The following is a 23,209-nucleotide window of genomic DNA, read 5'->3' as shown; positions in this document are numbered from 1 at the left end:
AGGTCCTTAATATTTGTTGACTGAATCTGTGACTGTGAACACTACCTTCCCTCCTGTAACTGAGAACTGCTCCTGTTTCATGAGGCTTACATGCTTATTCTAAATAATAAAATCTCTCATGACTTTAGGCAGCAACACATCTACCCTAATTAACACTGTAGTGTAGGGACTGTAATGTCAATTCGAGTTAACTAGGCCTTGGGCTTCAGGAAGGAATGTTCTAGATTTTTTTCTCCCATGGACTGTAATCCTTGGATACTATTAACAGATCATAGTTATAAAAACAGCACACAAGAAACCAGCTTGTTGACAGAATCTACCCCATTGGTTCCTGAGGCTAATTACTAAGCTGGAATCTCCCAGCATCTGTCCCATCTGTTTTTCTTCTTCCTAAGATTGGAGGAAACTTTGGGTCAGATCTGTGGTCCCTCCTCTGCCAGCACAGGGGAAGAACTCCAGGGCAAACATTTTTTAATAATCTTATTTCCTGCCCGTATTGTCTCCCTGTTGTGTCTGCTTCACCTGTCTTTACTCTTTGCTTGCACTGTGACCATCTTTGAAAGCAATCTTAAATCCTACTTTTAATAAGCCTTCCTTATTCTACAGGAAGAGAAGGAAGGAACTCTGTTCTCTACCAAAGTCCTTCACAGGTGAATTATTAATTCATTCAGCCTCCTCCACGAGGGCTTTCAACACCCTGGCTCTTGGCTTCTTTGTGAAAGTCACAAATGGTGACCCTTCTTACACACCTGGTTCCATGAAATGCCATAGAGATGAATGACAGTAGGCACTGGAGGCATAATCTATTCAAAAAGCTTCAAAGTAAGACATCGATTGTCAAAACTGTTAAGAATCAGGTGTACCAGTAAAGGGAAATTAAGAAATCATGTGCACTTCAAAGAAGGACACATTCTATACCCCCACTTACTGCGTCCTTATCTTGATTTATTTGGGTCTATCACGATTTTTTGAAACTAATTATCATACTTTAAAAATGTTCATGAAATGGCTCAGGTCAAGAAATAGGACTATTAGGGTCATTTCCAGCTCATTCCCCATCAGAACATTAGGAAAAAATAAAATTTATTACAGAATTTTCCTAGTGGAATTACCAACTCAAGAAACTTTAATTATGTGACACTTTTCCAAACACCCCTTTAAGGTAAGAAAAATAATAGGAAATGAAACCTTTTTATTATTGTGGATCAAAGTGCATTACGTTTTCAATTTAAAAAGAAAGCAACTTTACTCATTAAAGATGGACGACTTTTAACAGATAAGAGAGCACTGGGCATAATTAAACCAATCATCCATGTATTTATTACCACCCACCAATACCAGAAGGGTGTTAAGAAAGAAGAACACAGAAGCACACGCTGGTACGAGAGGTAAGAGTCTAAGAGGGGAGTCTAAATCCGACAGGGAGGAGAAGCGGACATCAAGAAGATGAAGACGCGCACTGAGGCAAAGATGCTTAAGCTACACTGTACAGGATGAGTACAAGTTGTGTTTAGCACAAAAAGGAAGAGAAATGTGAAGATAAGCCTACCCTTAGAAAGTTAAAATAACAAAATCAAGTCATAATAGATGAGATTAGCTTTTTGCATACACATAAAAAGCAAACCCATTAAGTCCTAGAATTAAAAAAATATACGCCAAAGAAAAAACTGCCTAAAACTCTAATTAGCTTGAATTAAACATCTCTAAAACCACACCAACCTACAGCCTAGTCAATGGTTTTAACTAGGGAAAGAATGAGCCAACAGAAAGAACAGGGCTTGTATGACCAAAGCAATTTTGTCAATGTCTTTGTCACCATTTAATAGGAAAGGCTGGGATCCATCAGGCTGTGACCCACTGGGGGACTCCTGGACTTGGCTCCAATGAGGAGTCACTGTTTGGTGTCACCAGTTGCCAAGGTCTTTCCTTTTGTTCCCTCTGCTTTGAGTTTAGTCTCACTAACCCACTTGTTTATCATAATTCCCATCTCGACTCTCCTAATCAGAGAACACACAGCCAATGAATGTATTCTGATCTGCTTATTAACTCTAGTTCTCAATGCACATTATTAAATGGTATTCTGGTTTAACTTCTCCATATATTTTATGTATTAAAAGTCACATTCAGGTAATAGTCTACTGTATGTCAAATCGATTCACATTAAATTTCTGTAGTTTTATTTATCTGGCTTATAACAGAGTCCAAATCAGTACCTGCAGATTTATACTCAATGAACACTAAAACTCTTCTCAAATATGAGCTTAATTTTCTTTTTCATGGTTGTGGTATCCTTTCCTACTTTCCTATTAACTAAAATCATATTCCTGCTAAAAGATGGGTCTGTGTCCACCTTGTATAAATTGTCATCAAGGCAGACATTCAAAGAACATCAGTCCCATCCCTTTGTTTGGAAATAAATTATTTCCATTCTACTAAAAAAGCTGTACATCTGCAAGGGGTAGGGGGAAAAAAACAGTGCACACTATGAAGTGTGATAAGATCTGAAAATTAAATCTAAACACAGCTAGCATCTCAAACATCCTTTGGGATATAAATCTCACAGTACAAAATACAATTTAAAGCCGGGCTTCCCTGGTGGCGCAGTGGTTGAGAGTCCGCCTGCCGATGCAGGGGACACGGGTTCGTGCCCCGGTCCGGGAAGATTCCACATGCCGCGGAGTGGCTGGGTCCGTGAGCCATGGCCGCTGAGCCTGCACGTCTGGAGCCTGTGCTCCGCAATGGGAGAGGCCACGGCAGTGAGAGGCCCGCGTACCGCAAAAAAAAAAAAAGCAAAAAAAAATAAATAAATAAAAGCCTTCTTCTAGCAACTATAACAGATTCAATTATTTTCAGCCAATATTGTTTCTTAGGTTAAACACTGGCAGTGCTTGATGCACAGAAATCCTTAATTACCTTGGCCAAGTATGGGCGTGAGTCTTATGAGGCCTTCCACAAAATTTTAGGACTAATTGAAAAGGTAACTTAGGACTACAAAAGGAGGAGAAGAAGGTGAAGTCCTCTTCTAAAGGACTTATATAATGATGCATGGACACCTGAGAGCCTAGGCCAATCTTTACGGGACTTTTTTTTTTTACTGGAATGAACTGATGAAATGCAGAGGTGCCCCCGATCCGAATATAAAGGGTACAATTTACGACTATCTCCAAGTCTAGTTAGGAGGACAAATTTCAAATAGAGCCTTTTTTATTTTAAAAACTTTTTTTTTCCTCTTGGTTGAAATGATTCCCTCCCAAAACTGGGGTCACTTTAATGGCTATGAGCCGTAATCAGGAATGCGGGATGCTCAGCCCAGGGAAGCAGGGTCCCTCAAGGGAACATACAGAGGTACCACGTTTCCTCACCTGGGCACAACCCCAGGGGCTTCCGGGCATTTCCTGCCCCTCTTCTTCACCACTCACTGCTCTTCCCTGATGGCCTGCTGTGGCCCTGTTTCTTTAGCTTTAACTTGGAATCCCTCTTACTAATGAACTTCCTGCCCCCAACCTGGCCAGGGCTCTGTCTTTCCTCGGTAGGGTGCTGGCTAACACGCTACCTTAACCCCACTGAGGCTGGGAAACCAAGAAGCTCATGTTTCAAACCACAAGCAATGTGAAGCACATAATTTAATTAAACTTCCTATGGAAGAATTTGAGAAGTGATCTTGGAAAGAGGTTGGACTTGAGAGCCAGGAAACCTGAGTTCTCATCTGAGCTCTGCCTCTAATTAGCTGTGTAATCTTGGAGGAAAGTTTTAACTTTCCAAATCCAGAATTTTCTAGGATCTCTAGGTTTTCTTTGTGGTTTAAAAACTCCATAGTTCCATGGAATTCTAAGTCTCTCTCTCACAAGTGGTTTATTATGAGTGCTACGAATTGCTTTGTGAGAAACTAAAAACTTAAAAGACATCCAGAAAAAAGATGAATATGCTGTATCTTTTTTGATTTATAGTCATATTACCCCACTTACTTTTTTAATGAAAGGAATTGTTTTAATGTGTTTTTATGAAAGAAATTGGATTAAAAGGAGGGAAGATTCACTCTGTAGACTTAAATACAGGCGTTAGTATTAACGAAGATGTTCTTTTGTGTCATCATTTCTTTATTTTTCTAATCCTCTCAACTCATAAGGCACCAGATTTTTTTTATTAATCACTTTACAATGGGCATTAAACTATAACAAAACAACCCTCTTAATTCCTGGTGGGAAGTATGCATATCTACTGGGTGTCTAATATGTCATATTTTATAGGACTTACAATTCAGACATTGAAACAAAAGGCCCACCCTTCCCCTGGGACACAGGAACAATGAGCTGGAGACAAAATCCCAGAGAAGTGGGTGGGCTGTAACCTGAGCCAGCTGTGTGGATCTACAAGGACTCTCCCCACCTCTCCTGTCCTAAGGAGCGCAGGGCAGGGAGTGTCCACCCTCAGACAGAAAACAAACATCACGGGCAGCCCAGGAGGGAGTGCGAGCTCAGAAGTGGCTGCTCCTCGGGTGTCCTAAGTAGAACAACTCCGAAGGAAGGCGAGGCCAAAGTGCACCACCTGAGACACAGAAGAGGTGAAGAGGGTTCTCCTCAGTAATCGGTCAGTAGGTATGGCTGCAGAACAGAGAGAGAGAAGGGATTCCTATGCTCCTGCCATCTTACCTCTAAGATGGGCCTTGAGGCCTGGGGAGTGAGGGTAGGAGGGGCCAAGGCGCAGTGAAGGGAGGCAAGTGGATGTGGCAGAAATCAAAGCCCAGGTGGTCTGGGTAAGACTCAGCTCTCAGGCGGGCATGGCCCATCTCCCTAGCTAAAGAGTAAGCCCCGGGTTGAATTTTTATTGTGCTCAACTGCGCCAAGTGGATTTTCAACTGCTCCCTGCTAGAGAGACGGCTCTCAACACCTCCTCCCTCTGTCTCTAGGTCCCTCTGAATCTGCTGGAGATACCCCCTTGGATGCATGTCCGTACATTAAATGTTTTGTATCCTGCGCGGTATTAAACCTCACTTTAGACAAGGCTGGGAACTTAGCTGCAACTTACTGAGCACAGCAGTAATGGAACCTTTCCAAATATCTGGCAGATGCATTTGTTTCAGAGCAGATGACTAGCTTTTGAGAGGATTCAGTTCCAAGCTAGGCTGGAAACTGAAATCCACACAGGGCGTTCCCCGCATCTCACTGCAGAGATCAGACCCACAGTGTTCCATGAAGGTCAGACAAGTCCATTTCCAGGGAAGCGGTTTCCTGAGGATTCTCAACGTTTAATGCACTAATAATCAAGAAAACAAACAGGGCATGGGACAAGACAAGGGTCCAGAGAAAGATGTCCACTTAGGTTTCTGGAGGGACTTAATAAAAAACAACTCCCGAGAAACTAAAACATTACAAGGACGGAACCTAATATGGGCAGAGAAACAGACATCTCTCTGCCTCTCTCTGACAGCTCCTCTTCACTAGTCCCTGCCCGGTGCCCAGGTTTCCATCTTTAACTGTCTCTCTCTCTTCCCTCAACAGCATCACCCTGTGCCGTCAAGGACTTTCCTTGCTGTACATCCCCATAACAACGCACCAATTTAGGGGGCTCTTGTGTGAACCTCAGTGTGGCACCCTCCCTGACGGGGATGTCTGCCTTCCCTCAACCAGCCCTCTGCACAGCTGCCAGTCATCTTTCTGAAACTCTTATCAATAGCGTCATGCCTCAGCTTGAATTCTTTCAAGGACCCCCACCACCACTGCCATGAGAATAAAGTCCAGACTCCTCAGCATGACCTGACCTTTGGTGACCCGCGGTACTGACTTCTCTGGACTCCTCTCCTGCCCGTCTCTGACCCTCCAGCACGCGGGCTACTTCTGACTCCCTAACGTAGCAGCCCCTGCGCCTGGCTGCGGGGCTGCTCACTCCCACCTCCTGCAGCACACGGCACACACGCAGTTCTGCGGAAATTACTCAGAAACCTTGCCGCATCGCCCACCAGACTCAAGAACCTCATACTGTGCTAGTCATCTTTGCTTCTCCAACACCCTTACATAACGTCTGGCCTAACCTGAATGTCTGAATGAATGGGCAGTCGGGACTTTTAAATGGAATCACTTGGGGCTCCGAATGAGACAGTGTCTTAGCAACTGGTGAGACATCAGGTAGCTCTGTCACTGCATAGTGTCCTGTTTCCTAAAGTGTCATATATGTACATTTATAAATGTCAGTAGACCTTTGATAGTCATAAAAATTTCATTCTGCTACCTTGAAAACCCCCCAAATTATGTATTACATAACAGCTTGGTCAAATGCAGTAAATTATAACTAAATAAGTTAAATGTTCAAAACCCTTAATGACCAGACTCATCAACTGGGGGGCGGGGGGTGTTTGGTATTACAGAGAAGCTGGTTTCTTTTATTTTTTTTAATAAATTTATTTATTTTTGGCTGCGTTGGGTCTTCGTTGCTGCGTGCGGGCTTTCTCTAGTTGCAGCGAGCGGGGGCTACTCTTCGTCACAGTGCGCGGGCTTCTCGTTGCGGTGGCTTCTCTTGTTGTGGAGCACGGGCTCTAGCACACAGCCTTCAGTAGTTGTGGCACATGGGCTCAGTAGTTGTGGCTCGTGGGCTCTAGAGCACAGGCTCAGTAGCTGTGGCGCACGGGCTTCGTTGCTCCGTGGCATGTGGGATCTTCCCGGACCAGGGCTCAAACCCGTGTCCCCGGAACTGGCAGGCGGATTCTTAACCGGTGCGCCAGCAGGGAAGTCCCTCTAATCACTTAAGTATCACTGCAGAAGTGAGGACGGGGCTGGCTATCCAGAAAACCAGGAGAGGCCTTGCAGCCACCTGGGTGGACACGTGGCAGGTCCAGCTTCCCCATGAGTAAGGGGCTCAGCCTGCTCCACATCATATGACTTTGCAACTAAAAACTGCCATCCTCAAAAATAAGACGATGTTACCTAGAGGAGAGGAAGGAGACTCCACTAAGCATCCTGGGCACTCAGCTCCCTCCCTGCTGCCTGTCGGACATCAGCCAGTGTGCACAAAGAGCTTCCTTGAATGGTGGTATCTCTTTGGATTCTCACACATCTAATGAGAACCCCAATTTTAGGGCAAATGTTATCCCTGAATTACAGGTTAAGAAAGGTGAATTTACATGGGAGCATCATTTAAGAGAAAAAAAAAAAAAAGGAAAGGTGAATTTTAGGAAGGTTTATGGCTTACTGAAATACCCAGATTAGTGACAGACAGACCTGGGGCTAAAATCTAAACCCAGATGACTACATCTCAGGTCTTGCCACTACCCTAGTGTCTAGAACAACTACCATTCTATTCGGTAACAGAGCCTTGAGGAAGGGGTAGGCAAGTGTAGCTTCTTTCATTTTCTACTTGTCTGTGTATGGTTCTCTGTGTCTTCTTTAGAATGCAATTTTAGTTGTTAAAAACACCATACCTTTGTGCGAATACCTAGCGTAGTGAATAGTGAATATGCTTCACGTTAAAACATGTCCATTATTTATATACTTCCAATATCCCAATGAAGTTTCCTTTCAGGACTTGCCTTAGGGAGGCACACGCCTTCATTCACACGTAAGGCCTCACTCGTGCATCAAGGATAATTTCACACAAGCCCCTCTGCGCGTTTACCAGCACCACCAGGACGGTCTGCTCAGAGCAGCCCTTCAAAGCCTGGGACGCCAGGCAATGTCCTATCTTAAACACAGTGGAGCAGAGGTTATGCTTTGCGGATAAAATACTAAGCAGATGGGGAAGTCCTGATTGGAGGACTTCTGACATCAGGGGACTTCACGGAACTCCCTCAATTTGTCCTCACTGGATCTCAGGCACACACTCAAGGGTGCTGCTGATGCAAGGTCCATCAAACCCACACAGGACACTCAGCAGGGCCCAGGTTCTGCCAGGTAACCCTGGTAGGAAAAGGCAGAGGTATGGACACAGCAGGACCCATTCAGGTTGTAGGAACCACAGAGTGTGTGCCTAGTAATATGTTAAATGGCATCTGATGATTCTGAGGCCAAAACCCAGGTTTTCTTTTATTTGAAGGACTTCTGAGTTTTGTTTTTGCATGCAAACATGTCTGCCTCTCTTCTACTCCCTTGACCCACCACCTTGAGCTGTGCCCTTACGACCACAAAGGCAGCTGGTGCCGAGATCTCAAATCCATCCATTTACTCAAAACATATTAAATGCTTACCACGAATTAAGCACTGTTGTAGGAACATCACAAATGCAAAGGTGAATTTTCAAAAAGCTATGGTTTATAATAAAAAAACAACAACTATGGTTTGCCACTCTCACAGAGGTTTTATTTTCTATTTGGGGAGAAAATAATCAAGTCTTATAGTTATAATAAAGTCTTATAGAGAAAATAATAAAGTCAAATAACCATAATAAAGAATGATTTTCAGTGAATGCTAGAGATATGGTATAAATAAATCTCCACTACTTGCACTGTCTTAAGATTTCATCTTGGCTCAAATCTTCCTCTGTCAATGCCTGTGAGTAGTGTTTAGTAACCTAAGACATATACATGAATCACATAGATAAAAGTGTCCTTCTACCCCTCCCTGGTTACACATGAGGTCTGTGCTTACCCAATTCCACTCACTGTAGAACCTTCACCAGTCTCTCGGACCTATTTAAAATGTGAGCAAACGTTATTTTTAAAAAGCAAAGAAGATTTGAAAAAGAAAGAAAGAGAGTGAGTGAGAGAGAAGGGAGGGAGGGAGGAAGGAAAGAAAATGTGACCTGATATGGGGAAAACATGCATACAGTAATGGACTATACTAGACTCATCCAGTATCTTTTATTCTATCTGAGAAGAGAATAAAATCTTAGATTCACTTATGAAGGTAATATTTTGTGTGTGTGTGTTTTATTTCATCTAGTTATTTATGTAGGTAATCTCAACTCCCCACTCGATCATAAGTTTTCCTAAGCACTGCATGGTGTTTCTAACAAAAATCATGTCATACATTGCCGGTATGGTGTGGGGGGGGGGAAAGAGCTACTTCCCTCACCGGGCTGTCTTGAGGAAAAATGAAGAAAATGTCTAAAGTGCTAGTAAACATAGAAATCAACCTGACAAGTTTTTCCTCTAATGGTGTTCACAAAAGGCACCGCAGCTCCCTGAGGTGCCCAGCTGCTGGGGCACCATCACACCGCATTCTGTATGAACGCCCCAGCTCCCTAGGAGAACAAAGAACGTGCATCAATCACGTCCCCTAGAGTTGCATCCCATGGAGCATGGCATGGGCCACCCTCCACTGAAGAACGGGCCTCCTCTGCTTGCACAGAGCACAGGGACCCAGAGGTACACCCGTGGGCAGTAAGGAAGACCAGAGTACCCACCTGGGTGCCACATCAGCTGAACCTCGCTGGTTACGGCCAGATTGTCCTCCTACCCTACAAGGCTGCTACCTTCATTTAGAAAGGATGGCACAAATCAAAGTTAATTATGGTTCTTCAATATATTTCTGTATTTTCTGATTGAGAATCTGATATAGAAGCTGTTTTTCAAAAGCAATTTTCCCCTTCACCAAAGGAACGCTGAATTGACATACTTCCAAGGCTGATACTCCTTTAAAGTGGGTGAGCTGAACACAAAGGTTTTAACAAATTAAGGAACAAATGTAACAGTCAAGGTAATAAAAATGACCAAGGTTCCTAAATCACTTCTTTTCCTGCTGCATTTCTAACAAGAAAGGTTACAATATATACCTTCCAAGGGCCTAAGGATCCATGTCAAGCTTACATTAAATGTTCAAAATAGTCATTTGAGGAGCTATACCCATAACCTACTTCTTATTTCAGTTTGATTTTATATATCATTTAAATTCATTAGACCTCGTAGTTGGGCTGAACATTTTCACATCTATTAATCTTCTGAATTTCTATCCAACTATTATTCAGTGCTCACACACGTCAGTTCATCTTTCCTGTGGGCCCTCCAAAGTCACCCACACTCCACGCTGCCTACCCAGCACTCCACCTGTGGGATCACAAACACGGCAACGCCCCTTCTCCCAGCGCCACCTTCCATCCCTCCAGCTCCCCCACACCAGGCACTTCTGCTTGTTCATCTTCAGGGTCCTCCCGTGTCTTCTCCTCCCCATCCAACATCCACCTCTGAACACTCCCCAGCAGCCGAGAGTCCTGAGGACTCAGCTTCCGCGTTCTTGGGTCTGGCAGCTACATGCCCACCCCTTTGCCATGAACACTCCCCAGCAGCCGAGAGTCCTGAGGACTCAGCTTCCGCATTCTTGGGTCCGGCAGCTACACGCCCACCCCTTTGCCATCTTAACCCCCATCCTTTGTTTTCTCTTCTCTGTTCTTAAGCTGTTAACATTCCCAACAAGGCTGATTTCATCAAAATCTTAGGTGGAAGGACCCCGCTCTTGGTTGATTCATACATTCTCATTCTCTCTCTCTCTCACTCACTCCTTCCATTCAATGAGTATTTCTTGAATTCCTACTCTGTGCCATGTGTCCTGTGTGCTCAGGAAACATCAGTGAATACGACTGAGATCCCCACCCTCACAGGGTTCACAAGAATAAACAATAAACATGTGAGTATCTTAGAAGCAGGTAAGTGATATGCTGAGGAAGAAAGAAAACAGAGCAAAGTAAAGAGGACCTGGAACGCCAAGAGGGTGAAGGGCATGGCAGCAGGCAAGGGCCTCACGGAGAAGTAAGAACTGGAGAAAGGCCTGCAGTGGGTGAGTGAGAGCTAGGTAAAGAACTCTCCGGGAAGAGGAACAGCCTGAGAAGAGGGCCTGGGGCAGGAGGCTGCCTGGAGTGACAGAGGAGCCCCACGGAGGCCGGTCTGGCCACAGCAGAGAGCGCGGAGGCGACTGGTCAGAGAGGTGCGGTGGACAAGAGCACGGCCACAGTAAGACTTCCCTGAGTGAGGTCATCGGGCCTACCTTGAAACTTAGCTTTTAAAAGATCACCCTGGCTACTCTGTTAGCATAGACAGGAAGAAGGGCAAGGATAGGATCTGGAAGACCTGATAGGATTAACCAAGGTAAGAAGGGATGAGGGCAGTGGCCACGGTTACAGCAGTAGGGGTACTGACTGATGACTCTTACTGTTACGCCCTCCCCATCCCAAGCCCCGTAGCCTGCTTTCCAAACCCTCCTGACTCGCCCCCAGGCTGCTCTTCACCTGGGCCAGCCTGACATTAGCTCCCTCAGCCCAATCCGCCTCTAAATTTCTCAAATACCCAATCCTCTCCCTCCCATTCAGAGACAGAACTCTCTCTCCTTCCTGAACTCTTCCTGCGGAGACCCTTCATTCCATCCCCCCAGGGCCCCCTAAAGAGCCTTGCTTGAAAACGCACCCCCACAGCTTGCATCTTCAATCTCTTCCTCATTCCTGGACTTCCCTTCCTAGCTCATTCTCTCAGTCCTGATAAAACCTCCTGTTATTGCTCTGACTTACGATGATCCCTTCTCTCTGCTACCATTTAACGCTAACCTCTGTGCCCCACGCACTCACTTCTTCAGCCCCGGCAAGAAATGACCATCACAGGCAATGATGCCCTAGCTATCAACTCCGAGGACCATTCTCCCATGCCAGTGGCAGGAGCGCATGACGGTCTGCTCTTTTTGCCTGCCTTCTTCAAAACGCCTCTCACTCCCTTCCAGGGCCCCACAGTTTCCTGGTCCTTTTCCCACTTTCTGTATCTGATTCTCACCCCTGCTTCCTCCTAGGTGAAGGTGTTCCCCAAGATTCAGTCCCCTGGAGGGCACTCTCATGCTCTCGGTCCCTGTGGCCACTGTCTCACATTTCTACGGGTGAGCCCAGACTGATAATCCTGGCTTCTCTCTTAGGCTGGACTTCTGCATTTCCAACCACTTTAAGGGCTCAGCACCTGGACGTCCCACTATCTCAATGTTCCAAGAATAAATTCCCATAGGATTCAATTTGTCATGACAGTGGTCACATTCTCCTTCTTATTATTAATATTAATTCAATATCTCCTCTCCTAAGTTTTGAGCAATTTGAAAACAGGAACCCTGTCTGAGCTGTCTGCACAAACAGTATAACTCTAAACTATATGCTAAATAAATACACTCTTCAACTCAGCTGATCAGTGCTATCCAAAAAATAAGCTTTTCTTTTTAAGACATACTTGATGATAAAAAAAAAAAAAATGACCTGTCACTCTTTTCTGCAAAAGGCAGAATTCTTGACCTGGAATTAAAATCCTCATCTCCTGAAGGTCTGGACAACGTCAATTTGGAAACATTATTTATCCAGATTTTTCAGGTAGGTTCAATCCTAGACATGAACTAATAACCCCAAACCCACAATGTTCACAGAAACTGACATTGTTGGCCACTGAATGCAGACCGATAAAAATTTTGAGGAACTTTACCAAAAGAACACTTTCCAATAAAAAGCCCAAAAAGTATTGAGATTGTTTTTTGGCAGCATATAATAAAAAGCAAGGACAAAACACTGTGAAAAAAAAAATTCTTTCTTTTCAAAAGGACAGATGGGAAATGAGATGAGGGACTTCCAGCCCCTTTGTAAGTAGCGGGGCCTGGTTTCCTTTTCAGGTCAGTGGTTTGTAGATCATTATCAGTCTCATGTAAGCAGAAGAGGAAAAGAAACAGAAGAAAAATAAAAATCAGGATGTTATTTAAAGGGAAATGGACGGACCACATTTTTCGATACAATGCTGAGAACACTCTAGGGTTCTCTTGTATCTAAACTTTTCCAAAAGTGAAAATTTCTAGAGTTGCCAATTATTAATAATTTTCCCATCTTTTAAATTCTCTTGCTAAAGAGATTTGACATTGATGATACACCATGAAATGTCAACAGGAAGAACACCTGAGAGACACTCCTTGCCCTGACTTCTCATACAACTTCCAGGAAGACAACAATTTCACGTCTGTACAGCACAGAAAACCCGTAACATCCTGCTCTTTTTCTTCATTGTGGTATAATGTCCATAACATAAAATGTACATGTCAACCATTGTTAAGAGTACAATTCAGTAGCGTTAAGAATATCCTCCTTACTGTACAGCTGTCACCACCATCCATGCATAGAACTCTTTTCATCTTGCAAAACTGAAATCTGTAGCCATTAAATAATTAACTCTCTATCCCCCCTCCTCCATCTCCTGGCAACCACCATTCCACTTTCTGTCTGGATAAATTTGACTATTCTAGGTATCTCATGCAAGTGGGATACAATATTTGTCCTTTTTTGACTCATTTCAATTAGCGTAATGTCCTTTTTTGACTCATTTCAATTAGCGTAATGTCCTCCAAGTTCATCCATGTACAATATTTGCCCTTTTTTGACTCATTTCAATTAGCGTAATATCCTCCAAGTTCATCCATGTACAGTATTTGTCCTTTTTTGACTCATTTCAATTAGCGTAATGTCCTCCAAGTTCATCCATGTTGCAGCATGTATCAGCCTTTTTTAAGGCTGAATAATATTCCATTGTGCATATACACAATTTGTTTATCCATTTGCCCATTGATGGACACTTGAGTTTTTTCTTCCTTTGGGCTATTGTGAATAATCCCATTAGGAACATGGATGTACAAGTATCTCTTTGAGTCTCTGCTTTCAATTCTTTTGGGTATATCCCCAGAAGTGGAATATGACATTCTCTCTTTATTTCTTACATACAAACTCTATGCCTTGTTAGTTTATATCAGACACCAAAGTCTAATGTTTGTAAAATATAAATGGTATCCATAAATTGCCTCCCAACATCCTTTTTTACTGTTTACTACCTTTTCCATATTCTATCACTTTATAAAATTGCACAAACATTAGTAAGCTGTGTAACAAGCCAGGATACAAGGAGCTCAAAAGCCAGCTACAGATTCAGTGGATTGATGCCAGCAGTTAAGAATGTCACCACCAACAGTATCATCCAGTAAAAGGCTTCCACCTGAAGGAGGAGAACCTTGATTGGAAATCAACGGCCAGACTCACATCGAATTCTGTGTCTCTGACAGGAAAGGGAGGAGCCCTGGGCATTATTTACAGTTATGTTTAGAGCTGTCATTTCTTAAGCAATAAGTCAACTTACCATTCTTTTTTCTTTTTTTTGGCCTCACCACACAGCATGTGGGATCTCAGTTCCCCAACCAGGGATCGAACCCATGCCCCCTGCATTGGAAGTGCAGAGTCTTAACCACTGGACCACCAGGGAAGTCCCTCAACTTACCTTTCTTGATCTAAAACATTTTAATCTTAAAGGTTATCATCTCTGTCTAATTGCCTGTTAAAGTTTACCTATTATTTACCCACGGAAAAGTAAGTTCTCAGAGTTTTGCCAAGTAAACTTGAAGAGGCCACAAAACTTTAAGAACAATAAAGGTCCATTAGTCACCAGAAAGTGTGCTTCTTTTATGACTCTGTTTCGCTTCCATTTTATTTTTTTACTTTTATTTTTTTGCAGTACGCGGGCCTCTCACTGTTGTGGCCTCTCCCGCTGCGGAGCACAGGCTCCGGACGCGCAGGCTCAGCGGCCATGGCTCACGGGCCCAGCCGCTCCGCGGCATGTGGGATCTTCCCGGACTGGGGCATGGACCTGTGTCCCCTGCATCGGCAGGCGGACTCTCAACCACTGCGCCATCAGGGAAGCCCCCATTTTATTTTTATTTCAAAAATTACCTAATTTTCCACCAAATCAAATCATTGGCGCAGCAAAAAGTTTTACAATTCTAGTCACTGGCATTTCCACATGTGCTCACTGGTATTCATAGTCACTTCATGAATCAAAGAAAACTAATTAATGTTCATAATAACTTTACAGATTTTATATGAAGCCAGAAGCACCCAAGCCTGGCATCCAGTGTACAGAGGTCATGTGGATGTGGAGGTGGATGGGTGGGGAGGGAGATGACAGAGGCACCAGCACAGCCCCGTCCTCAGGGCCACAGCACGGGTGGGGACACTTGAACACAAAAAGCGTGAGAAGCCATTACTGAAAAGCTCTAGACAACGCACTGAGGTATTTATTTAACAATGTAGACCGTAAGTATTAGAGGAACTAAGAGAATGGGGAAAAAATTACTGTGGATTTGAACAACTTCAGAAGACGGGATTTGAAGTGGCCTCAAAGGGTGAGAAGGTTCTAGAAGGATGGGAAAGAAGAGATGATATTGCCGGGAAGGAGAACCATAAAGCCAGGGCAGAGACAGAACAGAACGACCCCAAAGCGCCAGGGTCTGATTCTGAAAAAAAAAGCAAGCGTAGTCTATATGAGCCACGGTATTTCTACCCCAATCTTGGCAGATAAAACTTCACTCCATAAATATTCTGACAGCTGAGAACTGTCCTTTTGCCTTTTTAAAATTCACATTGACTCTGTCTCTCGGGTTTTTTTGTTTTAAACACTCTTCTCCCACCTTAGACAAGTACACCCAACGACAAACCTTATCTCCGTAAGGCTCATTTTCAGAGGACTCAGACGTTCTTAGGGGCTGACCAATACCAACACAGGTCTACTTGTGACCTGTACAAATGTATCATCACTATGCACACCTATAGTTTAGTAAATTGTCATTTTGAATATAGTTGACAGGACTTCACACCAAATTCTATTCTCCTAACAGGTAACTAATATTGTTTAACTAGTAAGTATAGGATTGCAAATCAACCCCACTATGCATTTTGCTCACTATCTGACCCATTTCCTAACCAACTTGCTACCATTTTTCCATACGAAGTAAAATACTTTCCCCTGATCTAATCTGTTCCCTCTGCCTCTAATAATACAATAATAATTCTGCTCCCATTCTGCCTAAACATGCAGGGACAGACAGAAGGAATCTGTGACATCACTAAGACATTTGGCTCATTCCACTAACTAGACAGTTATTAAAATCATCAAGACAATTTAGCAAGAAAGCATATAACCTTACTGGATTAGAATACAGGAGTCTCCTAGAAAAAAATAACTATCCAAACTTCACTGTGCCCCATCACAGTAACTGTGATGGGGATGAAAGCTGAAATTCAAGCTCCCTAATCTTTGAAAAAACTTCCCCCAAGCAGAACTTAACACTGTTCATTCAATCTTGGCCGGCAGAATGTCAGTGAGTTCTCTGCCGTTCCTAGAATATTTGTGTCTGGTATCCCCAGAGAAGTTGTTATAGGCAAAAGGGACAAAGGAGTTTTTCTCAAAGTTTCAATCATCTGTTTCTACAAATGCTTAAACATCCAGGTTCCTTGTCTGTGAGATAAAAGATGAAATTAAATTAAGTGTATATAATTTATGTGGTTTGTTTGCTTCTTAAGCAGTTTTATCTCAGGTTTGCAAATACAATTTTGCATTCCAGGCTGCAAAACTCCAAATAACTTTGTTACTCTAACTGATACCAAGAAGAATACATACTTCACGCTCAGAGAAACTTGAGGTTCGACCTTTAGCTTCCTCAGAGCACACTACAGGAAAAATACGTCAGCATAGAGTATAATTTGTAATCATTTGATTTAACTTCTCATGCTAACAAATGACGCTAACAAAAGGCATCATTCTGAGGTTTCCATTTATTCATCCCTTAGCTAGGTAATCTACTCTTGTAATGAAGTTTTCAAGGCATCATATTTGGGGGCGTGATCTGAAACCATTTATGAGCAGAACGTACTTTGGCAGCAGCATCCCACTAATAGTCAATTTCATTTCCGTGGCATTCCTTATTTTTCAGGAAAGAACTAAAGAATAATCATTTTACCCACAGTTAGAAAAAGTGAACATTTGTGAAAATTCTCACCTTTGTTGTAAACTGGAAGCTTTTAAATTTGGTGGGAAAAAAAAACTTCAAGGAATATAATTTAACAATTGTTATTAACATGGAAATTTCTAAAGACAATTCGGTACATAAAGAACTGTATATATAACAGGTTATGTTCTGGGGAGTGGGATTAAAAAGAAGGTGGTAGGGGAGGCTTTTAATGTCAAGTGTTTCAATAGTGCCTGTTTGTTTGTTACACGTATGTACTAGTTTTTAAAATTAAACAACAAAGAATCAAGGAAGCTTTTAAAAAAAATAATAAGGCAGTTTAATTCACAAAAGACAGGTCTTGGATGGTAACAGCATCAGGTAGAGAAGAAGGAAGTGCCAAGATTAAGTCCCAGGAGATCAAGGGCAATAACTGGAATCTCCAGTAGACAAAGATGACTCCAGGTTGCCAGGCATCTAACGGTACTGGGGTTCTATCACTCCTCAGTGGCTCAAAGCTCTTGTGGGTCACTCAGCCACAGGCCATAGTCTGAAAGGCTTCAAGCAACAATCTAGAGCAGCTCACAGCAGAAGCTGTGCTGAGTCCCCTGCTGGCAGCTACTGAGCTCCCAGAAACAGCACCTGTCACTGCATCAGTGAGGTAAATGTTAGGACATTCCTCGATGTCAGAACCCCCAAACTCTTCTCTATGAGCCCACACACAGTTCAGGGCCTCTCTCAAGGCAGTCTCCCAAAGTGACATTCTAAAAGGATGCATGGCAAAATCCTCCACTGCTTCCGAGCAAATCCCATCCTTAAGACTCTAAGGCACTTGGCAAAACCCCTAAACACCTCTTCAAACAAATTTCCTAAGACATAGGAGACACTTGTGTCTATAGAATTAGCCCAGAGTATAGCACTTCTATTCAAGATAAAAGATACACACTTGAAAAAATATTTGTGTCATATACGTATGCGTTTATGCATATGTGTACGCATGTATTTGCATTATGCATATACATACATATGTAACATATATTCAGATATGCGTGTGTACACACATATATACACATATATATGCAAAAATAATTCCACACGGCTCTATTTACACACACTTAGAAGTTACCTACCTGAAAGTCATCATAAGGGAAGAGCAGCATCTCCCTTAAACAGTCGTTCAGGATCTGTGTCTTCTTCTGGACGATGACATTTTCATAGTCGAGTGGCTCAATCAGCTTTGGTTTGGCCTAGAAGGTGAAAAGATAAGCAATTGGAACACTCTTATAAGATAAAAGTAACTTCTTAAGACTAAAGAACTTCATACATCCTACTCTACATGTTTTTGTACTTTCCAACTTTTCTACAATGAGAGTGTATCAGTTTTGCTATCAGGAAGAATCCGAAACAAGAGAAACAAGTTGTCTTCAAAGGAAAGAAAACACTTCATGGTCCTCATGCTTGTTTGGTTATTTAAACACAAAGGAGGCTATGGAGTCTGGTGGAACTTCCAGTCACGTCTTGGGTCACCCCTGGCTATGTCAGTCCCCTTCTAAGCCTTAAGCTTTGCCAGAACTGCCCTGCGTGGAGGTCCAGCCATGGTCTGGCAATGAAGGCCACCAGCTCCAGCCGTGACCATCTCTTCTTGGCCCTAGGCTTAAAGCAATCCCCAGAGCTCACTATTTTATATAAAACTCTATGGAACTCATCTCTGAGTCTCAAAATATCCCTGTCTAACCTGAACTATCTATACACTTACATATACAACACCTAAACACAGAGAAATGTGAGCTGGACCAAAATCGGGCAAGCAAGGGAAAAAAGTACTTAAACCAGGGCTTGTGGGTGACCCCCAGGGGGTAGGGATGATCATCCCTGGAATGCACTAATCCAAAGAAAGAGGCAACAAGCAACTGGGAAAGAAAAGAGAGAATATGCCTTTTCTAGCTATTTCCAAACTTATTCTCAGCAAAAATCTCAGCTAGTTTTAGTCATTGCCACAGTGTTCAGTGATCACTTCCCACATGCAAGGCACTAACTGGGCTAAGTCAAGGATAAAGATATATATTCAACTAACTATAGCACAGTATGCCAAGTGCTTAAAAAGGCACACGTGCGCATGTGCACACACACACACACACACACACACTTATCAGAAGTAAATTCATTATATCAATAAATTCATTACTGCAAGATTATTTTTGAAACTATTAATAAAAAACATCTGATAACGCAATTTCAACAAATGCTCTATATATTAAAATGACAATTCATATACAGATAATAAATATATTAAAGACATCGGGTATGTGCCATCTAAATTAGGAATTGTAACTGAGACTTCTTTGTGTTCCCCAAATCTGTCTCTTTTCCTTCCAAATAGAACTGGACTACATTTCCCAGCCTCCCCATGGTTAGTGTGGTCATGTGACTGTCTTCTGGCCAACAGCATGTCAGTGGAAGGGATGTGGTCGCTGCCAAGCCTGGCTCATAAAAGCCTCTGCTATAGACTGAATGCTTGTGCCCTGAAAACTCATATGTTGAAACCCAATCCTGAAAAATAATGGGATTAGGAAATGAGGCTTTGGGGAGGTGATCAGGTAATGAGGGTGAAACCCTCATGAATGGGATTAGTGTCCTTATAAGAGAGACCTCCAAGAGCTCTCTCGTCCCTTCCACCATGCAAGCGCACAGCAAGAAGACAGCATCCATGAACAAGGAAGTGGACCCTCACCAAACACTGAATCTGCCAGTGCCTTGATCTTAGACTTTTCAGTCTCCAGAACTATGAGAAATAAATATCTGTTGTTTAAGCCCCACTCTATTGATATTACAGCTGCCCAAGCTAGCTGAGATGGCCTCTCTCCCCTGTTCTCTCCCTATTCCCCTCTGCCAGCAGCATACACAGGATCCAGCAGTGGACTCAGGAGGCCTGAGGAAAGGGTGAAGCCCCAAGACGAAAGGAGTTTGGATCCTGAATCACCTTGCTGAAGGCCGTCTGCTTGAAACAGGCACTGAGATAGCCTGAGAACAAGAACTAAAGCATCTACTGTGTTATGCCAATGAGGTTCTCAAGTTTCTTAATGAAGCAGTCAGCTTGCTCTGCCTAATATAAGAATAAAATGTTCATATTTAACTTCAATTACTTGATTTAAGTAGACTCTACATGACGTCATGATATGCTGAGGAAAAAACACAGTGCTCAAACAAGTGCACAATTATTATAATTGGGTAATAGTACATGTTTATGGACGGAGATTGAAAATATATATACACAATCAAAAAAATTAAAGCTATCTTGTGAAAGTGTAATTTCTTCCTCTAAAATATTTGTAATGTTAAAATGTTTTTATATTCAAAAGAGGCCAAATAAAAGATTTACACAAGTAATTATTTTTAAGTAAGAACTGACACAGAAAATAAAAGTATTCTCCAAAATATTTTAATTCAACTTAAATCATTTCTTCCTTTATTTTAGTTTGTTATGTTGTATATAGTAATCAATCTACAGGTGCTTGTTGGCAAAATGGATCAATGTCACAATCAGTAACATTTTCTTTAAGAACCATGACTATATTCCTAAAAAAATCCAAAAAGGCACAGAGCTTTCTACAGTGACAGAGCTCAGGATTCTGACAGCTAAACTTCCATTACAAGGAGGTCAGAAGAAGAAAGACTGCAGGATGGAACAGACACTGTGCTCCCCACCTGCCCTGTATCGTGTCCAGCACATGACTGCAGCCAGCGAAGCCCAGAGCGGGTGACCTAGTTTTGCAGCCCTGGGCACCTCCACAGGCACTAGCTGGCCCAGGGGAATCCTCAGCTGGGTACCTCCCCTTCCAGCCCCTCAGCACAGATCATCAGCTCCACTCCCTCCAGACTACAGGGTAAGGTCAGACTGCTTTCTCAAAAAACCGCCGCAGTGTTAGCCCTGGTTAGCAGAGGGTGCTGCGGGGACACTGCTTAGAAAGGGGCTTTTCTCAGGCTCCAGTGTTCTGGAATTGTTCCTTGGTTTTTGGGTTTTCTGCTTTGTTCCTATAGCCCAGCAGCCACTGGGGGCTTTCTGGGAGAGACCCAGTGGCGCACACCCTCCAGAAGTTGCACAGGCACCCCAGCAGGTGGTTCCCAGCCTCTAGCCCACAGATCCTCAGCAGACTGACTTCTCCACTGTCCAGAGACCAGGGCCACACTCCCTCCACCTAGGCCTGAATCTTAGCGTTGGGTGCAGGTTTGGGGGGTGGGGTGGGGCAGGCGGGGGTTGGGGGGCTCTTCCCAGTTTGTGCTTTCCTTGGGTCTCTGCTCCCTGGATAGACTAGGCTTGTATTCTTAGAGCAGGGGTTGGCAAATGTTTTCTGTGAAGAGCCAGAGAGCAAATATTTTGGCTGACTTACAGTTTCTGTCATAACTAGTAAACTCTGCTGTTGCAGAGCAAAAGGAGCCACAGTCAACAAAGGGGCACAGCAGTGTTACAATCAAACTCTATTTACAAAAACAGGCAACCCAGTGGTGTACGTCAACATCTCAATAAAACTGGCACGGCGGGGGAGGGGCAGTACAACAGCCAGATTTGGCCCACGGGCCACAGTTTGCTGATCCATGCTTTAGAGTTACCCTTACTCCCTAGTAGTTGATCCCCTTTTACCAATTTAATAATTCTCTACGTTAATTTTCCATGTTCAATCAACTGATGTGTTTTCTGCGTCTGGACTGATACAGACAATGTTTACAGCTTCTTAAGTGCATTTAATGACACTTCTCACCATTTGATTGAACTTGGATTTCTTAAATGTTTAGTAAATGAAAACAACTAACATCATAAATCAGTTTTGCTATTTAGCATACCAAATAACGCTTTTGTTAATTAGATGAATTACTGTTTTCCCCTGAAGGTATCTTGGCAGTATTTTATGTAACACTGTAGGTATTAGGATTACCTTGCTTTTGTGGGCCACTGTTAATTTTTGAGGTGTTTTCACACAGATGATCACACTTAATCCACTGTTAAATTAACTAGACAAGGAGGCCATCAGTCTGAGGTGGCAGTCTACGTAAGCAAACTGAAATGTAAGCCTGTAAATGCCTCAAGGTTAATGAAATCAAAACACTAAGGACAACCCAGCACAGCCAACTAGGCTTCACGCTAGTGCCAATCAATTATTCCTTTCTTTGCTTCTGCACTTTTCTTTATGTAAATCTCTCGCCAGCTCCTATCATCAGTGTTCCCAACCACTGGGAATTGGGTGTTGCCCAATTTGCATCGATTTTTGCTCAAATAAACTCTTGAAATGTTTAATATGCCTCAGTTTATCTTTTAATGCCACTAAAAGGTAGGCATGGAAACATCACTCCATTTGACTGAGGCTGGAAACTGAGGATCACAAATTGAGCTGATTGCCTGAGCGTCCCAAGTAGCCAGCAGACGGGACTAGAACCCAGTCTTCTATCAGTCAGAACCCTTCCTTCTCCAGGCTTCCTTGTTAAGGGTCTGTGCTCACCAATGCTCAACTATGGCACATCTGTGGAGAGTTTATAAGCCAGCGTTTCTGTTAAAGACTGATGACGCATGTTAACCAGGAAAGCCCACAGAAGAATGGCATAAGGGAAATCTCAGGGAAGAATGAGAAATACAGGAAATCTCAGAGAAGAATAACACGTCTTCTCTGGTCTTCGGGACTCCAGGACTGGGAAGATTTGAAACTTGTGCAAATCCTTAAGTTGCTCAACGAAGTGACTCCTGGAGACCTGACTGGGCAGAGGTCTTCGGCAGCTGCAGGGAGCACGGTCCCCGACAGGACCGCTGACTCCAAGGAAAAGGGGCCAACGGAGAGCAACTCACCTGCTACCTAAGTTAAGAACAAGGCAAAAAGCTCTTGCTTTAAACACGAATAACTGGCACAATGTGGATTCTACATGTGGATTTTAAGAGGAAGAAAGAAAGAAACTATCCGAGGAGAAAGGCTGAGAAGGGAGACTGACTGGTGAAGAAAGAAAAGAAAAGAGACAAGAAGGAGATGGGGGAGAGAAAGAGACAAAAGTGACCGACACCTAGGCGTGGCGGAGGTAGAAGATGCAGGGATGGAGAAAACATAAGGGCAAGATAAAGAAGACAGAAAGAAATGACAGAAGAGAGGGGCTTGGGAGGCTTGAGGCGGACCTATCTACCAAACTGTGGGTCAAGAGCACAATCGCCTATTTTTCACTTTCTTTAAACTGATGATTCACTGGTTACAGCTGTTCAGTGTTCTTCAGCTCCACTAAGCTTTTCCAGCTGGTCACAAGTGTGGGGGACAGCCCACTAGTGTAGGAAACTGGCCTGCAGCATCACTGCTAACAGGAATGTCCACTAACAGCAAAGTGAAATTAGGTTAATTATCAGACTGCCAGTCCCCTAGTCCTGGTTCAGAAGAAAGAGGCTTTATTAGCACAGAGCTGGCACATGGCCTTGGCTTTAAAGCCATCTCAACACACCTAAGTTCAATGCTTCTCCTGGTGACATAACTCCAAGAGTGTTGGGCTGCACCCCA

General features: G+C 43.2%; 1 protein-coding gene across 39 annotated transcripts in view; it reads right to left on the bottom strand.

Moving 5' to 3' along the window:
• DOCK9 (dedicator of cytokinesis 9) overlaps window positions 1-23,209 on the bottom strand; it is a 280,624-nt gene that overhangs the window by 133,267 nt on the left and 124,148 nt on the right. For all 39 annotated transcript variants that reach the window (XR_016388580.1, XR_016388581.1, XR_016388582.1 and 36 more), the window contains exon 2: window positions 17,819-17,935. Coding sequence is in view for 9 of the 39 variants with exons in the window: in XM_089899207.1 (XP_089755333.1) it covers window positions 17,819-17,935 (117 nt within the window). In the remaining 30 variants the exon portion in view is untranslated. The remainder of the gene's footprint in view (window positions 1-17,818; window positions 17,936-23,209) is intronic.

This window comes from Delphinapterus leucas, chromosome 18 (assembly GCF_059928025.1).
Source record: "Delphinapterus leucas isolate spDelLeu-1000000601 "Yukka" chromosome 18, BTC_Dleu_Yukka2, whole genome shotgun sequence".
Lineage (NCBI taxonomy): Eukaryota > Metazoa > Chordata > Mammalia > Artiodactyla > Monodontidae > Delphinapterus > Delphinapterus leucas.
Note: the sequence above shows the minus strand (reverse complement) of the source record. Positions and strands in the feature narration are given on the sequence as shown.